Genomic DNA, 25,942 nt, shown 5'->3' on the forward strand with positions numbered 1-25,942 from the left:
TGTTACTAAGGCGACGGGCTGTCAGTGTGCTATCAGACAGGGGTTTTTATATTAACGTTTAGAATAGCCTTCATGCAGTCTTGCTGCTGTTGTTAGTAGAGTGAGAGTGGGGCACAAAACCGTCTTCTTGCACACAATGTAATGTGATTACAGCGCAAGGAACTCCCCCGCCGGCATGGAAGACAAGACACCATCACATCACCATTTTTGTTCAGCGTCAGGTCAAAAAAGCTTAGAAATCACTTCAGTGCAGAACGTTATTTGTTTATTGTACAATAGGGCTTGAGAAGCTTGCGTCAGGTTGCTACTGCTACATGCTACTGTATGTAGCAGGATAATTCCCATTCACTGTGTGTTGACAGGGTTTTTGGGTTAAAAGATGGTTTGGAGGGGTGGCTGTGTAGCGCAGTGAACCAAGCAGAGACTCTGGGATCGAATCCAGCTGTCAGCGGTACCTCCGGCTTGGTCAGTCATCCCTACTAACACAATGGCAGTGTTTGCGGGTGGAAAGCCGGTGGGGTGTGTGTCCTGGTCGCGTGAATATTTTAGGCAACCAACTTGCATCTAGCCACGCCCCCGCGGCGACGCGGCAGGGCAGCATTATGCAGCCGTAATTCCCCCTCGTTTAACATTGACGGTTAGCTCAACTGGTTCGCCGCCTTGCTGTGGATCCTGCGGTGCGTTGGTGACAAGTTTGAATCCCTTAAATTTCTTTTTCTTTTTTTTTTTTTTAACGTGCATTCTTTCGCCGGTTAAGTTTAGGCATTGTTTCGGAGTTGGTTAAGGTTAGGGTTAAGGTTAGGCATTGTTTCGGAGTTGGTTAAGGTTAAGGTTAAGTTTAGGCATTGTTTCGGAGTTGGTTAAGGTTAGGGTTAAGGTTAGGCATTGTTTCGGAGTTGGTTAAGGTTAAGGTTAAGGTTAGGCATTGTTTCGGAGTTGGTTAAGGTTAAGGTTAAGGTTAGGCATTGTTTCGGAGTTGGTTAAGGTTAGAAGGGTTAAGTTTAGGCGCTGTTTTCGGAGTTGGTTAAGGTTAGAGTTTGTCGCAGAGAATGGCAATAGAATGCAGCCTATTTCCGCACTGCCGCTCTCTCGCTCTGCCGCGGTCACATGGGCGTAGTGGCCAATCAGAGAAACGTTAAACACAAGTTGGTTGCCTAAAATATTCACGCGTCCTGGTCGTTGTAAACTGCGACTCCTACTGGTCGGAGTCTGAGAGCCTGAGTCTGAGCCTGTTGAGCAGGGAGGGGATCTGGGGGGAATAGTGTAAACCTCCACACGCGTGTTACGTTCCCCCAGTGAACCTCCTCGCTGTCAGGTGAAAAGAAGCGGCTGGCGACTCCACATGTATCGGAGGAGGCATGTGGTAGTTCTACACCCTCCCCAGGCCGACAGTGGGGGCAATACGCGCAACGACCAGGAAGGGAATTGGCATAACGACTCAATTGGGATGGGTGAAAAATACAGAAAAAGCCCAAAAATAAATAGAATTAAAAGAAATATATATATACAGTATATAAATAATTGTTCACAAAAAAGATGGCAACCGGCGTCCTTATCGATGTAGCAAGTGTGTGTCTGTGCGTGTGTGTGTGTGCGTGCGTGCAAGCTAGCGTGTGTGTGTGTGTGTGACGGTGTGTGTGTGTGTGTGTACCTGCCTACAGTGTGAATCACGTAGCTGCTGTTGTGTCATCATGTGCCCCTCATGCAGGTGGTACACAGGACGTACTTCCAGGGGATGAAGTGTCTGTTCCGCATCAGCTTCTTCCCCAAGGACCCCGCAGACCTGCTCCGGAGGGACCCCGCTGCCTTCGAGTACCTCTACATACAGGTGAGGGACCCCGCTGCCTTCGAGTACCTCTACATACAGGTGGGGCGGCGGAGGATTAAGGGGGGATCCTACTTCAATACTCCCAATGTCCTCTTGGGGGCACAGTCGAGCCACTGATTTAGCTACTCTGGAGTCTTATGCAACAGTCACACCAACAGAGAATGGGGGCTTGCCCCTTAACCCTTTCACTGCCACACTGCCAAATGGTTATTAACCATTTCACTGTGGTGATGATGATACAGAAGGTTAACCCTTCCACTGCCACACCGGCAGAAGGTTAACCCTTTCACTGCCACACCGGCAGAAGGTTAACCCTTTCACTGCCACACGACATAAGGTTAACCCTTTCACTGCCACACGACATAAGGTTAACCCTTTCACTGCCACACTACAGAAGGTTAACCGTCTGTAGTGTGGTAGTGAAGGGAAGGGGTTAACCTTCTGTCGTGTGGTAGTGAAAGGGTTAAAGGGGGGGGGGGGGTTGAGATAACGTTATTGTGATGGTAGGCTGGTAAAGATATGCCTTCTAAAGTGTGTAAACGGAAGTACAGGAAGTACAGGCTACAGGTAGATAGTGCCAACTGAGAGGCAGTCAGGGGGATTAGGAGCTCTCCGGGGTAGCTAGGTTCAATAGTGCTTCCCTCACGTCATTGCTTTGCCTTTTCCTTCTTTTTCGTGGAGCCTGGAGGTGAGTCAGGAAGATGCAGACACACACCAGAGCCCAGTTTGAGTTTCAAGTTTTGTTTGATTTGTCAAAAAAAAAAAATTATCTACTTTTTCTCCCATTTTCTATTTTTTCTCCCATCCCAATTTCGTATCATCCAATTCAACCCTCCCCTGTCACGAACGTTGTTTCTTGCCTCCCACAAGCCGGCTGCGATGTGGACTAAGTCATACATAGCACGAGTCCCCTCCGATACTTGAGGTAACAGCAGTCGCATCTTTTCACCTGCGCAGCGCGATCTCTCAGTGGCGAGGAGTAACGCGTGGGAGGCTCACGCTGCCCCAGACACTTCCTGATTCTACTGCGCAGGCGCACCAACCGACCTCTAGGAGTCGCTGTCCACAACGCCCGATCCCCACCCATCAGTTTCCCACCCCCTAATACGGCCAATGTGTATTAGTACGGACGACCAGCTAAACTGAAAGCAATGTGGAGCGCTGGGCTCGAACAGCCGAGCCCAGCCAGGCGAGCCTAACAGCCTAACAGCGTTCGAGACAGGGGAGGGTAGAATTGGACGATACGAAATTGGGATGGGAGAAAAATAGAAAATGGGAGAAAAAGTAGATAAAAAAAAAAAATAGCTAGAGAGAAACGCACCGTGGCTCCCTCCTCTTTCTCGACACAAGCTGAAACTACTGTTTGGGCTTGGGGTGCAGGGCCGAGCGCACTGCTGTGAAGGAAGTGTGCGCTGCATGTACAACACAGGACCAAATGAGGGCAACACAGCATGTGGCACAATAATCGTTTTATCTAGATGATCTTGTTTTCATGACTGTGGGATGCCAAAATCGTCATTTTAATTGAAACTCGATCAATCGCCCAGCCCTAGCTACGGTACACCTCACATAGGAATTTGATTAATAGGTTTCGATAACAATGAAAAAGATTCATAAAGGCTTTAACAATGATAAAGGCTATAATAGGTTTGTAGTTTGGCATCAGCTGGACAGGGAATAAAAATGACTTGTCATCCCATCTCCACAGAGTCGAAATGATGTCATCAAAGAGCGCTTTGGCATGGATTGGAAATCTGACATCACGTTGCGGTTGGCCGCACTCCATATCTACATCACTGTGTCCTCGGCCAGGCCCAATCAGAAGATCTCGCTCAAACACGTCGAGTAAGTCTGTTGCCAACCATTAAATTGTCTGTGAGAAAGTCACGAAGTACATTTTTTACCAAATAGTTTCTGAGCTGTGACATTACAACCAACTTTGTTCGTTGTAATATTTTAATTATTAATCATGTATCTAATATTAAAAGCTGAAAAACCACTCTTGTGAGTCATTTTCCCTGAGTCATTATGACATTGTGACTTTGTGAAATTACATCTCTCCTTCAGTTTGCTCATTTACAGTAGAGACACACCAACTCCCCTCCCGCGTCTACAGTAGCCACTAATTAGCTTCTGTCTCGCCGACATGTCCGCAGAGCCAGAGCCGTGTGCTTGTCTTGGAGTAGGGTCATGTGGCCTTGTCAAGCCAGTGGGGGAGAGGATGTGAGCCGTGTCTGCAGAGGCTGATCCCACGGGATACAGAGCTCCTTGTCAGTTCTGACATTCCCTTGACTTTGATTAGGCATGCTTCGCGGTCTGTCTCTATATCAAATAAGATCCAGTTCAATCCAACACGCTTAATTGGCATGCATTACTGTACGTCTCAGTGGGCTATATAATTCCAATAGGCTATTTATGAATCAATCAACAATGAACCGATACAATCAAAAATAAATTAAGTCATAATTATCGAAGTCAAAACGTTCACAATGAAAATAAAATGCTAAGAATAACAATAATATATTTCCCCCCGAAAATAGAGTTTAATGTGAATTAATGTTGAAAAAGCAACACTGATAATATTTTATCAAAATTTAAATGAAATGAAATAAATCAAGATCTAGCTAACAGAAAGATGAAATGTATTTACATTCACGTGTGCGTTATTCTCTCTATCGCAGGAAAGAGTGGGGCCTGGAGCCTTTCCTCCCCTTGACTCTGTTGCCAACGGTGAAGGAGAAGAACGTCTGTAAGAGCTTGTCTCAGCTGCTGAAGACGTACCAACACCCTCCACCATCAGGCAACAAGGTTCAAACCTGACCGTAACTGTTGACCATTGTGACTATCTTCCTGTTTGACGTGTGTAGGAGCAATCCACAGCTGGTGGTTGTGTTGCCCTCTGCCTTGATATTATATCAGAACAAATAACATTATGCGTGTTGGAGCAAAGTGTTCAAATGCTAATTTAAGTTCAAGTTACATTTTTCATGTCACATATTATAAGGTACATTATAGTGAAATGCTTGGTTCTGTCTGACCCTCCTGAAAGTAAAAGAATAAGGACCAAATGGGTGGCTACGTGGCGTAGTGGGCAAGGCGCTCGCCACGAAATGTTGGAGACGCTGGGCTCGTCAGTTCGAGCCCAGCGCTCCACATTTGCTTTCAGTTTAGCTGGTCGTCCGTACTAATACACATTGGCCGTATTAGGGGGTGGGAAACTGATGGGTGGGGATCGGGCGTTGTGGACAGCGACTCCTACAGGTCGGTTGGTGCGCCTGCGCAGTAGAATCAGGAAGTGTCGGGGGCAGCGTGAGCCTCCCACGCGTTACTCCTCGCCACTGAGAGATCGAGCTGCGCAGGTGAAAAGATGCGACTGCTGTTACCTCAAGTACCGGAGGGGACTTGTGCTATGTATGACTTAGTCCACATTGCAGCCGGCTTGTGGGAGGCAAGAAACAGCGTCCGTGACAGGGGAGGGTTGAATTGGATGATACGAAATTGGGATGGGAGAAAATATAGAAAAATGGGAGAAAAAAAAGTGGATAAAAATAATAAGGACCAAATAAGGAATAAGGACCAAAACTAAAATGTACAAAAAACTAAATGCTAAATGCAAAATGCTAAAATTAGGTAGAGGTAGTAATTCCGTTATCTTCAAGTTAAGACGAGCAATGGGCACCTTAATGCACTGTTGCTTTACAGGACTGTGATCATGTATGTACGATAACCAAGCCTTTATCTTAAGGGGCAAGCCCCCATTCTCTGTTGGTGTGACTGTTGCATAAGACTCCAGAGTAGCTAAATCAGTGGCTCGACTGTGCCCCCAAGAGGACATTGGGAGTATTGAAGTAGGATCCCCCCTTAACCGTGGATGAGAGTTTTCCCTCTGTTTTATCATCCGGCTGACAGGTTCCTCCCCTCCAGGGAAAGCTGCAGTACATGCGTGTACTCAATGACCTTCCACCTTTCGGTGGCTTGCTGTTCCACACTGTTGGATTGGTAATTATTAACCTTTAAATCATTAGCTTACACAGGAGTCCCATGTGTTTACCTCTATCTCCGGCTGTATATGTTGTGCTTAGGGGGCTGCCCCCCCCCCCACCCTTAATTAATTAGTCAATTGATCGGTCCGTTTGGTCTTATAGTCGACCAAGACGTATTAGTTGATCGGTTATTTTTCTTCACACTCAATGAGTTATTTCCTGAGGAAATGAGAAGCACATCTCTGGTGAGTGCTAGATTTAAAGAGGACCCTCTGCATGATTGCATGTTGGAAATACCGTTGAATTAAATCAAATGAAAACACAATTAAGATCAGCTAATCGATCGTTTGACGATGTATCCATGGCTATTAGTCAACTCTTTATTTTGTTGAGGACAGCCCTAACATCCTCCCATCGATCTGGGAAACCTGAGCAGTGTAGCAGGACACACAGAATGGCTGACCCTTTCAGCCTATATTGATTTTTACATGTCTGAGGAACAGACTTTTATTAATTTTTATTTTGTTTTAAACAGAATGCATTTCTAAACAAACAAAATCATTGGCAGGCAGCCATGGTGCGTCTTTAATATCTATATTGGCATTTACCCTTTCACTACCACACGGTTAACTGTCTGTAGTGTGGTGGTAAAGGGTTAACCTTCTGTAGTGTGGTAGTGAAAGGGTTAACCCTTTTTGTCGTGTGGCAGTGAAAGGGTTAATCTTCTGTATTGTCGCAGTGAAAGGGTTAACCCTTTGGTAGTGTGGTAGTGAAAGCGTTAAGGCTCTCAATTATCCCTAAGAATACCATTAGACTATGAATAGACTGAAATTAGGCAAATAGAATAGAATAAAATTGTAATATTAAAGACAAAAGTTTACGTATTATTACCACATCAAATGCTTACAATTAACAAGTTCATTGTGTGTTGTATTTGCTATTATGGGTATAGCACCCAGGGTTGCTAGATATGTACGATGGATTTGCCTTCTCTATACTATTATTTTACCTCTGTACAATACGTTGGCCCTCTGTACGCCTATTTTTTCTAGTGGTAATGACTTGCAAACAATAAAATAAACAATAGAAAACATCATTTTAAGCCTCTGGGGTGATAATTTAACAGTTGCCATCTGGCAACACTCCAATAGGAAACAATCATTAAGCATAGAAAACACAGAAAAAGGGACAAGAACCAGTGATGCGCTTCAAATCACCTCATATCAATAATAATATATTCCTGTATTGTATCCCCTTTCAATTCATTCATATGTATTTATTTTTTATTTGGATGAAATCCAAACATTGAAATTCATTCCGACGGACAACTCGTTCCTCTTTGACATCTTCTGCCGTTTCTCCGGCAGGATGAGAAACAGTCGGCCACCACTCTGCTGGTGGGTCCTCGACACGGCATTAGTCACGTGATCGACCTGAAGAACAACCTCACCACGGTTTTGACCGAGTTCAGCCGAGTCGCCAAGGTCCAGCTGTACCGGGAGAACCAGGGCGTCGCTCGCGTGGAGGTGGCCATCCACGAGGCCAAGGTACCGCAACACACCGTGTGCCCGGGTACAAGGGGGCATGTTGATGTTGCCTTGCTATCTAAGATCCGTTACCAATCAGAGTAAAGATTAGAAAGATAAGAGATTAGATACGCCTCAGATTTGGGCCACTTTTGTCTGCAGTGTGCTGGACTGGATCGGTACTCAGTATCGGCACTGAAAGTTTAGGAGTTTACAGTAGCTTTACATCAAATTATTTATGCATCACATTATTTATCTATTTATTACTTTGTACATGAAATATTAAGAAATCAATAATGAGTCAATGAATTATAATGAATAAGTATTTATGCAACACCACTTACACACAGGGAGGCAGCGTCAGGTGGTCAGGTCAGTCTGTGGTCAGATACCCCATTTCTTAGCCTGCATTTAAAATTCTCATTTTATTAGATTAGATTAGATTCAGTACAGTTTGGCATCTAACCAGAGTGCAAATGTAAGAGTAACGTGAACTTGCAAGATACAACGTACAGGTGATTAAACTGGAGTATAAATGAGTACTACTGAGTAATAATGCTAATCAGATGTATGTACAGTGTTATAGTATTATGTACAGTGATACAGGTATAAAGACCCTATGATAGTAAATCATACTGGCTAGCGGTATAACTAGTAATAGTAGGTAAGGAATATGTACATATATAGATATAGTATCTACACGTATGTAAAAATGATTATATGCAGGTATATGTGGATAAATATATCTTATCTCACTAAGCCGTTGAAACAACACTACTATTATCAGGTACTATCACTGCAATTAGCTAAATGTGAAATTGAGAAATCGGTCTATAGGGATATGAAACCTTACGTGATTGTATGCTTTATCACCAGCAATACATTGACAGACATGTCATTACAATAAGTACAGGCAGTGCTTATTGCCTGTACCCTAAATAGTCTCCTAATCCCCCTCCCTGGCACCCCCAACAGCCTCTGGTCCTGCTCATGGAGTGGCCTGAGGCCAGTAACTTCGCCTGCTTGATATCTGGCTACTACAAGCTGTTTGTTGATCCCAAGAGGTCCGTCTACTTCCGCGCACCCGGTCAATCTCAGATGACCAAGGCAGGTATGTTGTCACTGCAGGCACCTCGTCGGATCTGTTCGGTACAGTGGGGGCAGCTTAGCTCCAATTCTCAACAGAATTGTGCATTTTGTGATAAAAGCACCTAATTTGGTACACATGTAGCTAAATATATTTAGAAGAAATCTGGATATTGGGCCATTGCAAATTCGCCCCCTAGTGGCCATGGCAGGCATCAACGTGATTAGATCACTTTTAGAGCGGCTGTTGAATCCCTAAATTTAATATCAGCCATTATGAAAAGACAGGTGAGAATGTTACCTTTCCAGTGATAGCAATGTTATTGTTCTAGTCCAAATAGAACCAGATATATGCCATTTTACATATTGAATGTCTCAACATTTACTGGGAACTTTTTTCAACATGCATTGGTGACATTCAATATGTAAAATGCATATCTCTGGTTCTATTTGGACTAGAATAATAATATTGGTATCTCTGGAAAGGTAACATTCTCCTCTGTATTTCCCTATCTCAAATCCTGACCTCTTTTCTTGATCCTCCAATCACAGCTGTCGCTTACCTCGGACTTGAGGTAAGCGACAGCTGTGATTGGAGGATCAAGAAAAGGGGCAGGGTTTGAGATAGGTCTATTGCTGATATGAAATTTAGGGGGGGGGGGGCACATCCATCCTAAAAGCGATCTAATAACGTTGATGCTTGCCATAGCCAGTAGGGGGAAAATATGCAGTGGCCCAATATCCATATTTCTTCTAAATATATTAAGCTACATTATGTACCAAGTTTGACGCTTTTATCACAAAGTGCACAATTATTCAGCTAAGCTGCCCTACTAGTAGAGACTTGCACACATTGCGATTGCAAAATACACACCATAATGAATGTGCAACACACGTCAACACTAGCTTTGTGGTACGTTACGTTAAATGTTAGAGTCTACTTCATGACAAAGGAATTTCTGCAAAGGCAATTACAGGAGAAATGAAAAAACAGGTGATAATGTACTCTTTTGGATTTTAAGATGGAATGTTCATCCCCATTTGCAGCATACTATAAGTGTGAGTGTCCTTCTACCAGTGTCTTATCACCGTCATTCATGTCAGCCATCGTTAGCAGTCATTCATGTCAGCCATCGTCAGCATCTGTAACTGTACACTCAATCCACTGGACTGTGACCTGCTGCTTCTTTTATCTAATACTACTTGGATTGAAACCATTTCCAGCTATAACCAGATCATCATGGAACCGCCATCCCATAGTGCCCTCCTCTGTCGCTCTTCTCATTTCCATTCTGTCTCACTGGAGGGGCCTTTCCACTCCTCCCATTTTAGAGACAGGGTAACATTATGGAATTCCACCATGCATTTGTCTTTCTCCCCATGGCTTAGTGTTCTTATGCAGATAATTTCTCATTATGCTGTGACCAATCGGGGGGGGGGGGGGGGGGGGGTCATCATGATAGCCCATCCCATCCCACTAGAATCTAACCCTCCAACTCCAAACAAACTTCAACCCTCCAGCATCCATCTCTGAAATAACAATCCTCCATGTGACCACCAGCCGTCGCCTCTGCTTTCTCATCTGGACCTACTCCATCCCCAGTGCTTCTTCTTATCTCCTCAAACCCTTCACTGCTCTGACAATTCTGTCCTAGATTACAGAAGCTCGCACCATGCTCATCCACGCTCCGGGGTCGCAGGCTCATCGAGTGGCCATCGACGGGGAGATGAGAGGGAAGGCTCGCATAGGGACCCGGGGACCTCGAGGGCCCTTGTACCCTCGGAGCCACAGCACCTGGGCCTGTGTCATGTCCACCTGCGGGAACAGCAGCAGCTTCAGGAACTCCAAACACAGGCCGAAGCTGAGCTTGACATTAACGAGAACTTCATTTCCCAGGAGCCGCCGGGGCGGCCTCGCACCAAGTCTGACCCCACGCAGCAGAGCACAGAGGAGATTGCCGGGGTTCCAGAGATCCAGATTGTGGAGAATGCAGCCTTTAGAAGTCGGGCCCATACACTGGGTCAATCCCAAAAAAACTCCCGATACTTCTGTGACTCTTGCAAGGCCAGGCTTAGAGCAGAAGGCCTGGCAATCACGGTAAACGGTAGTGGTAGTTCGGGGAAGCACTGCTCGGGCGCCTGTGCCTCCCGTGACGGAGGGGCAGTGGACCTCACAGCCCTGCCTCCCCCCGGCAACGAAGAGGAGGACGAGGAGGAAGTCGGTGACGGAGGAGGGATGCTGCGGCTGCCGCCGCCCGCTATCGCTATTGCGGCGCCACCGCCTGGGTTCAGGGACAACAGTTCAGACGAAGACGACTCGAAGAGAGGGAGGAGGGCTCGAGCCAACGCCGCCCCGGGGGTCGCCTCTGGGCAGGTGGCCCAGGCCAAGGGGGATGTGCCGGTAACAATGATCGATAACGTGGCCACCAGGACAGTGAGGGATCACGCCCAGGAGCTGGATGATGCTCTGGTGTCCACCTTGCAGGCACTGGAGGCCTTGGCAGCCTCAGAGGACTACCCCCATCACCCTCAACAGCCGGCACAGACTGCAGGTCAACAGGCTGAGTCACACCAAGGCCCTCACCTCACTCACAGACTTAACAGTAGGCCCAAAGCCAAAAGAAAAAATATATATTCTTTGAATTTCATTATAGTTGAAAGTCCTTTTTTTCTGTCTTTACGGTCTAACCTTTTTTTTATTACTCAGTTGGAATGGCTCTTTGTGTGATAGCAAGTAAAGCTTGAATTAACATTATTAGTATTAGTAACAATAACTGTATAGTTGAAAAGCTTATCACAAAAAATAGACTATTAGCTTTGTTGCTGCAGTTATATTTGCTAAAGTGAAACAAGTACATGCAGTGTTTTCATTGATTAATCGTAGTATTACAACACAAGTACACGCTAACATTTTGGAAAATTATCTTACTGTCTTCTCCAGAGAGAGACAAGAAGGTAGATACCAGTTTCCTCTCTGTGTGTGCAGTAGAAAGCTATCTGGCTGCATGTTAGCCTAGCTTAGCACAATGAATGTGGACAGTGATGGGTAGCCTTCGGGAGAGGTGTTATTTGGACAATGCCTAGGCTAGCCGTCACTGTCCGCTTCCATTCATTGTGCTAAGCTAGGCTAACGTGCAGCCAGATAGGTTTCTACTGAACGCACAGAGAGGAAACTGGTATCTATCTTCTTGTCTCTCTGGAGAAGACGATAAGCTAATTTCCCAAAATGTTGGCGTGTTCTTTTAAAGCAGTTTGCATTCATTCATTGCTTCTTGATAACCCTGATCATGCGCTGTGTTCCCCTCCTCCCCAGGGCTGATTGTGTTGGCAGCCATTACGCCCGAGTCGTCATTGGATTCCGGCCACGAGACCAACTCCTCCGAGTTGACGGACGTCTCTGAGATGGTGTCTGCCATGAAGCAGCACCAGAACCAGGCCTACCTGCTGGCCCACCACATCAACAAGGAGCGCATCCTCTGCCGCCGGGACTTCCCCCTGGTGGCCATCCCCGGCTCCACCGCTCAGGCAATAGGGAGCGGGGCCTTCTCCGTGGGTCAGATCCGTGCCGGCTGCCCACCCAAGCAAGTCATCCTCAGCAAGACGGTTCCCTTGAAGGTCGGCCCCGGTCAGGAGACCGCAACACCTAGTGTAGCAGGGGAGCAGGGCAGCACTCCTGACCCTATTAAAGGTGAACAGAAGACTGGTCTGAAAGCTAAACCAGAGGCCACCAAAGTAAAGGTCCCTGACCCCACTGATGAGTCACGTGGGGAACTTAAAGTATCCGATTCACTGTCAACAGCCCAAGGAAACAAAGATCAGCAGTCACCAGGCTCCTCTGGTCGAAGACTAAACCCAAATCTCTCCAAGAGCATGAAGGGGAAAACAACTACACCTCCTACTCCTGACCCTACCAGCAAAGCCTTACCTATCCTCTTGCCTGTGGACAGAACTGCCTCTGCCAGGATTTGCCCCACTATCATGTGCCAAGATGCCGAGACTGCCTCTAGCGAGACCATGAAGCCTTCAAGCTCTAAAGACCTTCTGCCGATCGATGACCTGTTCTGCACATGCCCAGTGCGAGTGGAGCCTGGGCCTCAGGTGAGACCGAAGGATCCGCAGGTTCAGAAAGTGGTAGTGTTTCAATCTTCCTCCCCCACAGATAACGAGCGCCTCCGGGCCAAAGGCCTCCAGCTGGCGGGCAGCAAGGATAGCGCGGTGAGAACAGGCGGAGCAGATCCCACGTTGGCTAAAGCCGCCCCTCAAGTCCAGACCAAGTACTCCATGCCTGTGAAATCAGAGAGAAAAGAAGGAGCCGAGAGCAAGACTGAGGGATCCCACGGGAAAACACCCCCCGAAATGCCACAGAAATGTCCTCAGAAATCATTACCTATTCTGGAAGACCCCACGCAGTCCAGCGCCTCTGCGGATGATATATCCACTCTCATGGCTGCTGATTCGAGGAAGCATGGCAGTGGTAAGGGGAAGTCCCATCGCACTGCACCGTTCCTTAGCTTCAGAAACCTCCTCTCTGCCACATTCCCAGCCAGAATGCGGAGAGAGACCGATGAGCGCCGGGCTCAGCTGCAGAAGGTCCGCCAGTATGAGCTGGAATTCTTAGAGGAGCTGCTGAAGCCTAAGTCATCCAAAGGAGAGTATCTGCCCCAGGGGTCCTCGCCGGTCCCTTCAGGGACCCCCTGTGCCTGTCAGCTCCGCACCAGCCCGGTTCTGAAAGCCCCGGGTATCTCCAGAGAGCAGCGACGCAGCTGTGACTGTAAGAGAATGTGCAGAGGCATACGTCTACCTGACACGCCAGTCGGTTCGACGACAGAAACGCAAAACAGAGGCAGAGAGAGAAATATTTCCAAGACCCCTCCAGCGGTCTCCAAAACTCCTCACAGCCAGGGTGGTACCAGGAGGCCCCCGACCTTAGAGATCGAGACCACCCGCATCCGCTCCACCAGCCTGGAGTCCCGAGAACCCAGGGGAGAGCAGGTCACATGCTCGCCTACCTGCGCCTCCCAAACAGAATGCATGGGGGATCCACAATACAAGAAGCCCCAGAGGCGATACAGCATCGGCGAGGTGGATAACAGTACCGGCACGCCTGTGTATGCTGAGGTCAAACCCAAAGCCAAGAGTCTGGAGAAGGAGATGGAGAGGGTGAGAGCCACCGGACTGAGGCTCCCCACCCCTGTGGAACCAGTTCACGCTCAGTCTCACCAGGTGGAAGGGAAGGGAAAAAAGGGTGTGTTCTTCATTCAGGGGGAGGAGCTTCTGCGTGAAGGCAGAGAGGGACACGGAGAGGTGTTGCTGACCCTCCCTAGTGAAGACAGCGATGACAGGGAGAGATGCTGCTCATTCTGCTTCTGCTACAGGAAGTGTGAAGCGGCGGATGAGAGCAGTGAGAAGGATGAGCTCTCCTACTCCATCCCTCTTCAGGTCCTTCCAGGCATGCAGCTAGACTCTAATACCCTGCCTGTCGTCAGCAAGACCCTGCAGGTTCTCAACGCAGAGGACTGCAGTGGGGAGGAGGAGGAGGAGGAGGAAGAGGAGCCGCAGACACAGGCGATTGACCTCCGAGCCTGCGGAACACTGGAGGGCAGCCTTGCGCGAGTGCAGTCCTTACAGGGGAATACGTTCAGCCTGCCTGATGGCTTCCTCAATGCCCAACTGGATGCCAATGAGTTGCTAGCCATCCTGCGTCAGTGTGCTAACAGCCCCCAGACAGAGGGTGAGGCTCGTCTTCAGCCCTTGCGTGTCACGGAGTATAAACAGGAGCTGGCAGGGCGCTTCAAAGAATTCCGGGCATCATGCCGTCGAGTGGCAAGTGTTGAAAAGAGCCCGACGCGTATGCTAGCCGTGGTCTCGTCCAGCTTTCAGGTGTTGTGTGAACTGACACAGACATTCATCAAGCTGGTTAGAGGGGTGCGTTCGGAAGCTCAAAGGCTACAGCTGCTGAGGAAGGTCGAAGAAGTGGCCATCAACTACACTTTGCTCCTGCGTGCAGCGGAGGAGGCGATGGGACACTCGAGCAGTCTGCCAACGAAGACAGTGAGCCCCCAGGTTTCTACCACTACTAACAATATGAGCTCCCTCACCCGACCCATCAAGACTCTGCCTGCCCAGTACGAAACCTAACAAGGGTGTTGGAGACTCGATAAAAAGAATCAATAGTGTGGGTGGCTACTCTCTCCAAATTCATTACTTATTTATTGTTTACATTTTTTTTTACAAAGCGTGCAATGATTCATCCTCAGTAAAAAATATATATATATATATATATTGCAATGCAGCTGTTCCATTCCATGTTTACAGGCACTGTGGTAGCCTAGTGGGCCTTTTGTTTCCACATAAACAAGATATACATGGAACTAATGCACAAAGGTGTAAGGACCCCCACAATAGACTGGGTGATACACAGGGCTAACCACATAATATTCACACTTCAAGAGTCCTTAGAGTATAATCATTTCTATGTAATATATATATTTGAGTTGTATCTTCTTAGCAAATAATATACAATTTTGTGGGGAACACAGATGAGAATAATATTTAATATATAATTACAAGAAATATAAAAGATCATGATGACTTGTCAGGCATGAATGTGTGCTCTGGACAGAAGACACTGCGGAGAACTCGTCAAGTAGAGACTTCTGTGAATTAGGTCATCCAAAGCATTGGTTGGTTAGATGGTGGTGTGTGTTCAGGGCTTGACATTAACTTTTTGGCTCACCGGCAGCCACTGTGGCTAGTGGTTTTCCAAAGTCACTAGCCACTCAGCATTTTCACCAGCCAAAAATCTCACACACACATTTGAAATGTTTATTTATGTCCACATGAACAGAAGTACAAGGAGGCCTCATACAAAGGACATAAACAATGCGAGTGCAGTCAGAAAATTATGAAAGAACAGTCAGGTACAAGGTGCATGGACGGCAGAATCATGGGAAAAGGTAACAACGTCTCCTCCAAATTGAGCGGCTTCCTATAATTGCTGATACTGAGCAGTACCTGGCTAACTGCTTGGCCTTCCTTTTGGGGAGACCGGCTATTTGTAGGCCCCTCACAACCAACTTGTACACATGCCCTAGGCTGCCAAAGATAAAAACTTTTTGGCTCACCGGCAGCCACTGTGGCTAGTGGTTTTCCAAAGTCACTAGCCACTCAGCATTTTCACCAGCCAAAAATCTCACACACACACACACACACACACACACACACACACACACACACACACACACACACACACACACACACACACTCACACGCACTCTATCCAAATATCCAGTTAATCTTTAAAAAACAGAAAGAGAGAGAGAGACTCTCATTACGTGTGACGCAAGTAAGCGTGCACTGCGTTCCAAGAGAGAAAGAGACTCTCATTACGCACGATGCAAGTAAGCGCGCACTGCGTAGAGAGAGAGAGAGAGAGAGAGAGAGAGACTATTCACTATGACTCTAAAACGGTGACGCTGCGCGGTCTACCCGCCAAAGTGGCTGGTAAGAGTGACAGAGTTACACACCACTGCCAAATTCTACCCGCATTTGGCGGTGGCGGTTGTTAATGTCAAGCCCTGTGTGTGTTTGTTAAATCTTTTAACTGTTGTGACACAAAATGGAGATCTCTGTTGGTTGTATTGACGATGTCTCGCTCACTCAACAAGAGCGGGAATAGCGTTATTCACAATGTTGTGAAAAGTGTGCATCTCTGACAGTCTAGTAATGACACAGGTGACTGACCTGGTTGGATGAACCAGAGGCCCGTTCTAACACTTGTAGGTATGGAACACACCTGCTCAAGGCAGACAATGTAGCAGAAACCCAGGTCACAGGCCGCTCAGCTGATGGCATAAAAGAGGAATAAACCAACACTTGTTCTCCTCTTATGCACAGAGTTAACGTTACTTAAAATGTCAACGATCCACACGTCACTTGCATCTCATTTTACGTGAATTATTACACCTTGAAATAGTGATCCACTTGCAAGTGAGTAAGCTTAGCTCTAGGATGTTGCACAACTTCTAAAGTTAGCTCCTAAATTTAAATGTATATTTTATTATTTGTACTTTTGTGTTTTTTTTTTTTTTTTACTCTGCTGCTGAAAAATCCACTTCAATCCACAGTTCCAGTTTACACACTTTATCTTGTCAAAGCTGAAGCTTACCCATTTCATGGATCCTATTGTCCATTTCATGATCCTATTATTATTCAGGTTTTAAGATATATATCATTTTGCTTTATATGTGCTGTAATACATTGTGCAATCCAGCAAATATAGAAGAAACACACAAAGTAGTTTTCTATGTATTTTAATAAAACTAACACCTCTGTTTCCTGTCTTCTTTGAGTCTCATCCTGTTGTCATACTTGGAGCCAAACCATAGCGCCTTTTATTGTTTAAGCTGGCCTAATGCAAACATCTCACCGATACCGTTAACCCTTTCACTACCACACTACAAAGGGTTAACCCTTTCACTACCACACTACAAAGGTTTAAGCCTTTCACTACCACACTACAGAAGGTTAACCTTTCACTACCACACTACAGAAGGTTCTGTAGTGTGGTAGTGAAAGGTTAACCTTCTGTAGTGTGGTAGTGAACGGGTTAACCTTCTATAGTGTGGTAGTGAAAGGGTTAACCATCTATTATGTTATTCATTGTGCATCATCTCATTCAATGTAATTGATCTCAAGTTCCGCCCTCTTTTCTTGATCCTCCAATCACAACTGTCGCGAGGGAAGCAACAGTTGTCATTGGAGGATCAAGAAAAGAGGGTAGCGCTCCAAAACACGGCGCTGTGTTTCTGAAACACAAAATAGTTTTCAGAGATTTCCTTCTCTAGATTGTGTTGCGCTCTATCTCTATAGTCACAGTGCACGTATCCTGCATCCCCCCGACACAGGCCACTAGTTGTGCAGCCTAGAGTGCCAAACTATGACTGACCTGGGAGCTGAACTCAAAGTCTCAACCCTTGGGTGGTGGGCTACTATCCTAACCACAAGGCTCCTCAGCTGGTTAACCATCTGACATGGAGGGTATTAGTCAAGGAAAGTAAATGTAGCTGTACTCTTCAGCACTGCAGTAGCATGAAACTGTTAAATAAAAAATAAATTACACTTCTGTCAGTATTTTCAGATAGTGTACAATAAAGATGGGCATGAAAGAGGAGAAAAGCTACCCTTAATTTATGTCACTCAAATGTTTCTAATTTGGAATTTATTCAAAACTAACTTTCTTTTGTATTAATAAAATTAACAGATTTTCATTAAGAATTACACGTTTGATTTTTAAAGGAGAACTGCTAAACAAACCATGTTTTTAACATGTATATATATTAGCTTTAGGATTTACAATTGTTTGGATTGAGGACCAAACCACACATATTTCATGAAATAATGTAATTTAATGGTTGAGTCTAAATGGTCCTCATTGACAGCTCGTCAAACCAACCATTGATTCCAAATGATTGGAAATCTTGCTAATATGTTTCACAAGATGGGTTGTGGTTTCAGAGTCCTTGGTATTTGAAATTATATTGAATCTATCAACATGTCTGAAATAAGGGATTATCTTTAATCCATGGCACTCTGTGTATTACAGGCCAAACAGGCCACCTTGACTAATTTCCCTCTCCACCTAGCCTCCCCGGTAGACTTGGCTTAGGTTGGGTGTCTATTCCTTTGCCAAATGGAGAACCCTGAGTATATTGTCATGTTTTAAAATTCCCCTTCACTTTTAAAATGTGCATTAATCCAATGGAATATTTGAGGATTATGTCATGGTACCACTACCATAACGATACTGTGTCCAGCCCCCATTTGCCAATGAACCTAACAGCTTTATTTGTTTTTTTGGGGGGCACTTCACCCAAAAAAAACAATGCTGATTTATTTTGCACATAATCACACACACATCCAAAAACACAAAACCGTATTGCACACATTCATTTCGTTTTGAAATTGTGTTTGAATATTGCCACCAGTGATGTCATCAGGGACATTGACTCCTTGTGTTGTATTAATTACAGATCAATGAAATTATACGGTATAGCAATCCCTTTAAGACGAGGTATTGCTATTTTTTCATCTACATAATTTCATGGTGCAACACAACATAAGGATGCAATGGCCCTGATGACATCACTGGTAGCCATATTAATTTACTCTCAATGAATGTGTGCAAAACTGTTAAGAATTTTTGAATGTGTGTAAGATTATGTGCAAAATAAATCAGCATTGTTTTTGGTGAAGTGCCCCTCTAAAAAATTAAAGGCAGGTTATCAGCTTGTTACCAACTAAGTATTGGTGTTTAGACTATTTTTTACAGTGTAGCTCCCTTGCTGTTTCCTTTTCAATGACCTCACACCATTGTTTGACTGTACTGTGGTCTGCATGATTGTCATTATACTTGCTGGACTTTCAGTCAAGGAGCATAAATGTTTCAAAGTACCACTGAAGGCGATGATACTGTTTGTACAGATTATTTTCAGTTTTAACGTGGAAGGAACACACACAAAAGCCCACAGTGACGATACTATGACAATGTTTTGCAATGGTTATTCTATATGGAGATGTATTATTCTACACTGGAAAATGTAAATAATGGTAAGACAAAAATATGTGTGAGCCTGAGAAATACTTTTAAAACATCCAATACTTGTGATGGGATGATTTATCCAAACTCTTCACTATTTTGTAAAAACAAAAAGAAAACATGTGTGTAAGGTAATTATTTATAGTAGTAATGTAACATAGAGACTAATAGCAAAACATATATTTTAAAGAGTATATTATGAGTGTAAAGCATGGGACATGTTTATTTTTATAAACAGAAATATCAGGCACCGTTCTCCCATCCACCCCTGGACATGTTGACATGAACATACTTTCTGTGGTCGACTGGTCTTCATTGTTCAGTTGCTTCATCAGACTGTGTGGATATGTCTCTGTGTTTCATTCACACAATGGACACGTTGTCATGGCTTATTCCATTGTTTCTTTATGCACTTGTTCATTTTTTTCCTTATTTACTTAACAATGATCTTGTCTTCACTGTGGTCCTCTGTCTATGTACAAAGTAACCCGTGTTTTAAGAGCAATAAAGTGTATTGAAGATAAAACAAAACTGTCAGAGCATGTTGCAATGACGTTGTATGTGGTACACTATACAAGTTGACCGGGTTAGGTATAGTCTATGTCTATGAGTTCTTAGTGAAGATAACTTCACCTGAAAGTTAATTCCCCATGTGAATATGATACAAAACATTGCCAAATTTAGAACACTCAACGACAGTGAGGGAGCTTTTTCTTTCAAACGAGCGTTTTCAATAGAATGCATTTTTCATCACAGGCCCCAGGCAAAAATGCAAACATTATAATACCCCATTCAATGGTATTGTAAATATATTGACACACAGGCTACTATAGACTTTAGTTTGTAGCCATTTAATGGACGTTTATAAATTATTCAAACAGTTGCTGTTTGGCGGCATTACAGAGTCTACCTTTAAACAGTTTGTCAATTGTTTGTTGTATATTATTTACAAATATACATAAACCTCCAGAAAACCACAAGAACAGACAACAGTACATGTTCTAGAGACTTGACAGATTCACACAGAGGACATAACAGTAACATCATTCAGCTTCACGGATGGTAGATGCTAGCATGGGGTATGTCACGTGGGACAATGACGTAGTCACGTCCAAAAACACAAGCGTGCGCGCCACCACCGGGAAGACAGCGCATGCGTCGCGTACTACACTGAGGGACATAATGGTGGATAGGTAGGAATCGCGTTTAGCTCGCTAGGAGAGTAGCCATCAGTTACTGATCGACTTCCAATACCTCCCTGGAGCCTATCGATCATTCAACACCGACGGTTGTTTTGTGCAACTGGCCAGCTGTTGCTGAACGACGCCCTGGAAGACGTTAAAATGCCGAATATTAAGATATTCAGCGGTAGCTCGCATCCGGACTTGTCTCAGAAAATAGCCGACCGCCTGGGACTCGAGCTGGCGAAGGTTGTTACCAAGAAATTCAGCAACCAAGAAACATGGTGAGTTTTTGGATGACGTGGATATTTTTTGAAAAGTGTTTATTGCGACAATTAAACGAGTCGTGCCGAATGTGTTACGTGAAATTAACAATAAACGTGGTGTCAAGAGTGAAATTGATGCGCAGGGGTTCTTGGTACTTGTGGTCCACGCGTGGCAGGGAGGACACATGGGACTACATATCCTGCCCCGTTGGAATTGAGAGAAACCCGCTTAGAACTTCATTAACACTTTGGTTGCCACTTGTTAACATGGTAAAAACATGGTTGAATGCCACCCACCCACTTCAATGATAGCGTTGTGAACGCATAATCTCTGTCTTAAATTATGGCTATGTGTCTAATCTGCCCGTCGCTTATCAATGACTTGTTTGCAGTCAACAAGGGGACCCTGATGGAAACAAGACAAACGTATTTTTCAGGTCTGCATCCCCTTAACAATTGTATGTATTGAGCTGTACTGTATTGTACCCATTCTGCAATCTGTTAAATAAAGTTTTCATTCATTCATTCATTGTCGAAACGGATTAAAAGGATTGTTTTTTTAATCTGTTCATTTCCGTTTTATAGCATTTTGAAAAGCCCTCGTTTTTCAGGAAAATATATATAGATTCCGTGATAAATGGCATTTACTGGAATATTCTTGAATACACAAACGTTGTCATTTTTCGGCCTATTTATGAATAGTTTTCAAATAAATGCTAGATTATCGATAGTATATGTGTACTTATGCACGCTAGAGAAGCGATCTGAAAAATATATTCTCATTTCCTGATCGCACACACACACATGGGGCACAAGCTGATATCTCTGTGAAAATAGATCCGATTACCCCAAGACTGGTAAAATAAATTGCTTACCTCAGATCAGATGTTCTCCAAAAAGATTATTCCAATTCCTGATGGCCAATTCCAAATATCGATCGTGTTTATTGATTCAGCATTGGGTACTGTAAATATGTATTCCGTGCGTTTTCCGGCACGGCGATCACTTGGGTCTCTTCAGATGCCTCACCGGAGAAGTAAAATGAGGAGGCTGGACCCCCCCCCATCAGTCTAATCCAATGGGGTGCAGTCAGGGAGCGAAATTAACTTTTTGACTCACCGGCCAGTGGCGGGTAGATGGGAAGAGTCTACCCGCCAAGCATATTTCTTACCTGCCAAATTTTTTGATTAAAAAAAAATATATATATATTTTATATAAAAAAAAATTTGAAATAAAATATATATTATATAATCATACTTGTAGTTGTATTATCTGCGAGACATCGCCACCACGCAATAAGTCAAAATGCTTGCTATCTGCAAACAGCTCCACTGTCTGTGTGTATACTTGAGTAGTCTCCAGCTCCAGCAAGGATTCTCCGGCCCTGCAGCTAGACCCTATATTCAGCTAGACCCTACATTCAGCATGCAAGGATTCTCCGGCGATGCAGCTGGACCTATTTATAACGTTACCGTTCTTTTGTCAAATCACATTCAACATGCCCTCAGCTAGAATACGCATTCAATCAATGTTATAAGACATTGATATCAGGAGCTATCTGTAGCTACTGCTAGCCCGGTAGATAACGTTAAGACAATTTAGTTTACTGGGACATATGGATCAACGTGAGCTAGCTAAGCTAGCTAACGAGGGACCGGAGGTATTATGCACTCGAGTAGACTATTGCTGGAGCATTTGTTGATATCAGCAGCTATCAGTAGCTAGCCAGCTAGATACCGTTAGACAATGCCTCGTCATGTATTAAACTAAAAGTGAATAGTTGACTGGGTCATTGTTTAAACAGTAACGTTAGCTCTTGGAGGTCCGATATAGACTAGAGCAGATGAAGTAAACAAGCCAGATAGCTTCCGATTGGTCATTTGCTTTTTTTCTCATGAAACCAGTCACGTCACTCTACTGTGATTGGACCTAGTGCGATGTGGGACTTGTAGTTTTTTAACGATCTTGCGGCGGAGAAAAAAAAGACGAGCGGCTATAATCTGTACTCGCACAAGAGTATCGTTATGAAGTTATGAACTACACGTCTACACGCCACACGGCGGGCAGCCCTCTAAGTGTCATGCGCCAAAGGTAAAAACAGCCCGCCCCTGGCGGGCGGCAGGCTTTAGTTTCGGTCCCTGGGTGCAGTACCATCCAGAGAGACGATAGGGGGCGGTATTTTCCCAATGGAGCTCAGAGAGTGCAGCGCTAGCGTGAGGCTCGATTGATTGAAATATGAATTCAAATCGCTAATAAATAAAATACGACAAACAAACGCTATAGCGTTGGTGGCATTCAGCATGAACTAGCGACAAAACGCGTCCTTGGCACTCAAAGTGTTAACGTTTACCGTACTGATCTGAGACTGATATGTCTAATTGTAGGGCCTACACCTAAACGTTTTGGTAGTTGATCACTGATTTGAGACTGACGTGTCTAATTGTACACCTAAACGGTTTGGTAGTTGATCACTGATTTGAGACTACCGTGTCTAATTGTACACCTAAACGTTTTGATAGTTGATCACTGATTTGAGACTGACATGTCTAATTGTACACCGCTAAACGTTTTGGTAGTTGTCGATCACTGATTTGAGACTGCCGTGTCTAATTGAACACCTAAACGTTTTGGTAGTTGATCACTGATTTGAGACTACAGTGTCTAATTGTACACCGCTAAACGTTTTGGTAGTTGATCACTGATTTGAGACTGACAATCTCTAAGTGTACCTTCATTTAATTAAATTTCAAACCTTTATTTTCAACTCGTAAGACACTGAGTTTAACCTCATTTACAGCGACAACGAGCTTACAAAACAAGACATAGTTTATCAGCAAATTCATACATAGGCACAACAAAATGAGAATAAACAATAAAAAGATCTTCAAGTCGACACACAGTGGTGGGAGATCATACTTTTAAATGCACAAAGAGTCGGTTGGAGGGCTTTCCAGGTGTTGGAAGCATCAAAGGGAAAAAACAGTTTTTTCTAGTTCAACCTAACCTAAACGTTTTGGTAGTTGATCACTGATTCAGCAGGACCCCTCTCTTGTTCCCTGTATATTAACCCAACTCCCTGCCGAAAGCGGCGACTCACACAAGTTCTCTGGTGTCTCATCCGTCTCCTGAGTGCTACGGTGCGTTAGCTCTTAACCCTTCCACTACCACACTACATAAGGTTCACCTTTCACTACCACACTACAGACGGTATGAGGGGATCTGGGAGGGTACTGGGTGGTATGAGGTGATCTGGGAGGGTACTAATAAATAATAATAATAATTAATTTAATTTATATAGCGCTTCTCAATAACCCGAAGTCGCTGACAGTAGTCGGGAGCAAGAGTACAAACAAAGAAACGAAAGCAAAGAAACAAAAACAAAAGGAACATGAGACCATGGGGGGAACAGGGGAGACAGTAGAGCCATATGGAATCCACGATCACGGAATCGCGGAATTGAGCAATAAAAATGGAATCAACTATAAAAAAAAAAAAAAAAAAATGTTTACTTTTTTATGTTGTGGGACTTGTACAGCACTTTGTTCAACTTTGTCAGTGCTGTAAAGTTTAAACCTTTTAAAATCTTAGACAAACAAAACACTTTGCTTTCATGAAATCCGTCATTTGAGGCTTTATAAAAGCAGCATAATGAACACAAATCTGTCGGTGCCGAGTCCGACCTCATCTTAAATAACAAACGGCATTGCTTGTTGTAGTTAACAAAGGGAGGCAGAGTTGATTTTGCAAAAATATATATAATTTTTTTTTTTTTTTTTAATCAAATTTTATTTTCATATTCGAATCCCATGCCCATCGAACGAAGCTTCGAAGTATTTAAGACAGCCCTATTAAATGGACTGTTATATCTTATTAAATTGTGGACATTTATTCATTCCCACTTATTAGACACTATTTCTGATGGTAAAATGAGCGTACAAAGCAAAATACAGAATTCTGAAATATTAAAACGGAAAAAACGGAATTTGGAAAAAAATAAAATGGAATTTGGAAAAAAATAAAACGGATTTCATATGGCTCTAGGAGACAGCCTGATGGCACAAAAAAGACTGGACACAGACATCAATCAGGTTGGAGGGGAGGGGGGGGGTTTAAGGGTGGGGGGGGGTTGAAGGCAAGGGAGAACAGGTGGGTTTTGAGGCGAGCTTTGAAGGTGGAGAGTGTAGGGGAGTCTCTGATGGACTGGGGGAGGGAGTACTGTGGTATGAGGGGATCTGGGAGGGTACTGGGTGGTATGAGGGGATCTGGGAGGGTACTGGGGTGATATGAGGGGATCTGGGAGCGTGTACTGGGTGGTATGAGGGGATCTGGGATGGTACTGGGTGGTATGAGGCAGGGTTAGAAATTAACGGGGGCTTGGGGCAAAATGCCCTCGAAAATTGACCAAATGCCCTCGAAAATCAGTTAAGGGGGGCAAAAAAGCCCCCGACAGTTTACTAATTATATATATAATTATATATATGCTCTACAGTGCGAGCATTTCCCTCGTATTGCCCCTAATAATATGTGTGTGTGCAAACCGGAAAAATCATTTACTTGCAGTGTGCGAGACAGACGAGTGATTGTGAAGATTACAAAACAGCTCCGCTGTTAATAGTTCAGATTGAAACTGGACTGAAATTCAGTTTTTGGGTGGAATGTTTGTTCCAAGTAGGAGGGAGGCGGGGCCCGCTTCGTGTTACAGGCACTTGAGAGGTGCTGCGAACACAGAGAGAGCGCTCTGCTCTCATCAAGCATTACACTGCTATCTTAACGTTAGCAAGCTAAGCATCTGCATAGCGCGACCTGTGTAACGTTAAGTAACTTGTGTTCGGCGGGGAAAGACCATTCCATTTGTAACACAACTCCAAAAGAATAACATCCAAATCCGATCCCGATGCGCATTTCCTTCATTCCACAGCGCTGAGCGCGCAACGTATTTCATTGATCGATCTGGCCAGAGCCTATACTCACAAACGTTGCGTGTGTGGGGTTTTTCATCAATTTGAAACAAGCCTCTTGACTGTTGGAATTAGGGATGTTAAAAATAAAATATCTAATAATATTATTCAATATTAGACATTCATTGATCCAGAGGCAACCGGTTATTATATCAAGACAACAACACAACTTGCCCTCACTCAGGGACAATAATATTTAATCTATTTAGAGTATGTATGTATTATTTACAGATAATTGAAGGTACCTCAAAACATGAAACCAAGCCATGATGTCACACATCGTGTGTGTGTGTGCGTGTGTGTGTGTTACTTGAACAATTGTCACTGTGCTCCTAAATTTCTGTGTGCTCCTAAATTTGTATTTAGATTTTATTTATTAACATTTTATTTAGGAGCACATGTGCTCCTTGGGAAAAAGGTTAGCGTAGAGCCCTATATATGGAGACATTAACATTACGTTATCAAACATAGGGACGAAGACTGTAAAAAAAAGTGTCAAGAATGTTTTATAATCTTT

At 44.3% G+C, this 25,942-nt stretch overlaps 2 protein-coding genes across 2 annotated transcripts in view; both read left to right on the plus strand.

The window, feature by feature from the left end:
- The window catches only part of frmpd3 (FERM and PDZ domain containing 3), a gene marked incomplete at its 3' end in the record, with an annotated part of 35,093 nt that extends 20,532 nt beyond the window's left edge, over positions 1-14,561 (plus strand). The window contains exons 8-15 of the mRNA XM_084331982.1: positions 1,709-1,828; positions 3,537-3,673; positions 4,510-4,636; positions 5,738-5,827; positions 7,179-7,358; positions 8,313-8,448; positions 10,079-10,975; positions 11,737-14,561. Coding sequence (XP_084188108.1) covers positions 1,709-1,828; positions 3,537-3,673; positions 4,510-4,636; positions 5,738-5,827; positions 7,179-7,358; positions 8,313-8,448; positions 10,079-10,975; positions 11,737-14,561 — 4,512 coding nt within the window. The remainder of the gene's footprint in view (positions 1-1,708; positions 1,829-3,536; positions 3,674-4,509; positions 4,637-5,737; positions 5,828-7,178; positions 7,359-8,312; positions 8,449-10,078; positions 10,976-11,736) is intronic.
- A 5,639-nt stretch (positions 14,562-20,200) lies between these two features.
- Positions 20,201-25,942, plus strand: part of prps1b (phosphoribosyl pyrophosphate synthetase 1B) — a 35,026-nt gene continuing 29,284 nt past the window's right edge. Inside the window, exon 1 of the mRNA XM_084331652.1 lies at positions 20,201-20,485. Coding sequence (XP_084187778.1) covers positions 20,364-20,485 — 122 coding nt within the window. The 5' untranslated portion in view covers positions 20,201-20,363. The remainder of the gene's footprint in view (positions 20,486-25,942) is intronic.

The sequence above is a fragment of the Notolepis coatsorum genome, assembly GCF_963971535.1.
Source record: "Notolepis coatsorum genome assembly, chromosome: 16".
Classification (NCBI taxonomy): Eukaryota; Metazoa; Chordata; class Actinopteri; order Aulopiformes; family Paralepididae; genus Notolepis; species Notolepis coatsorum.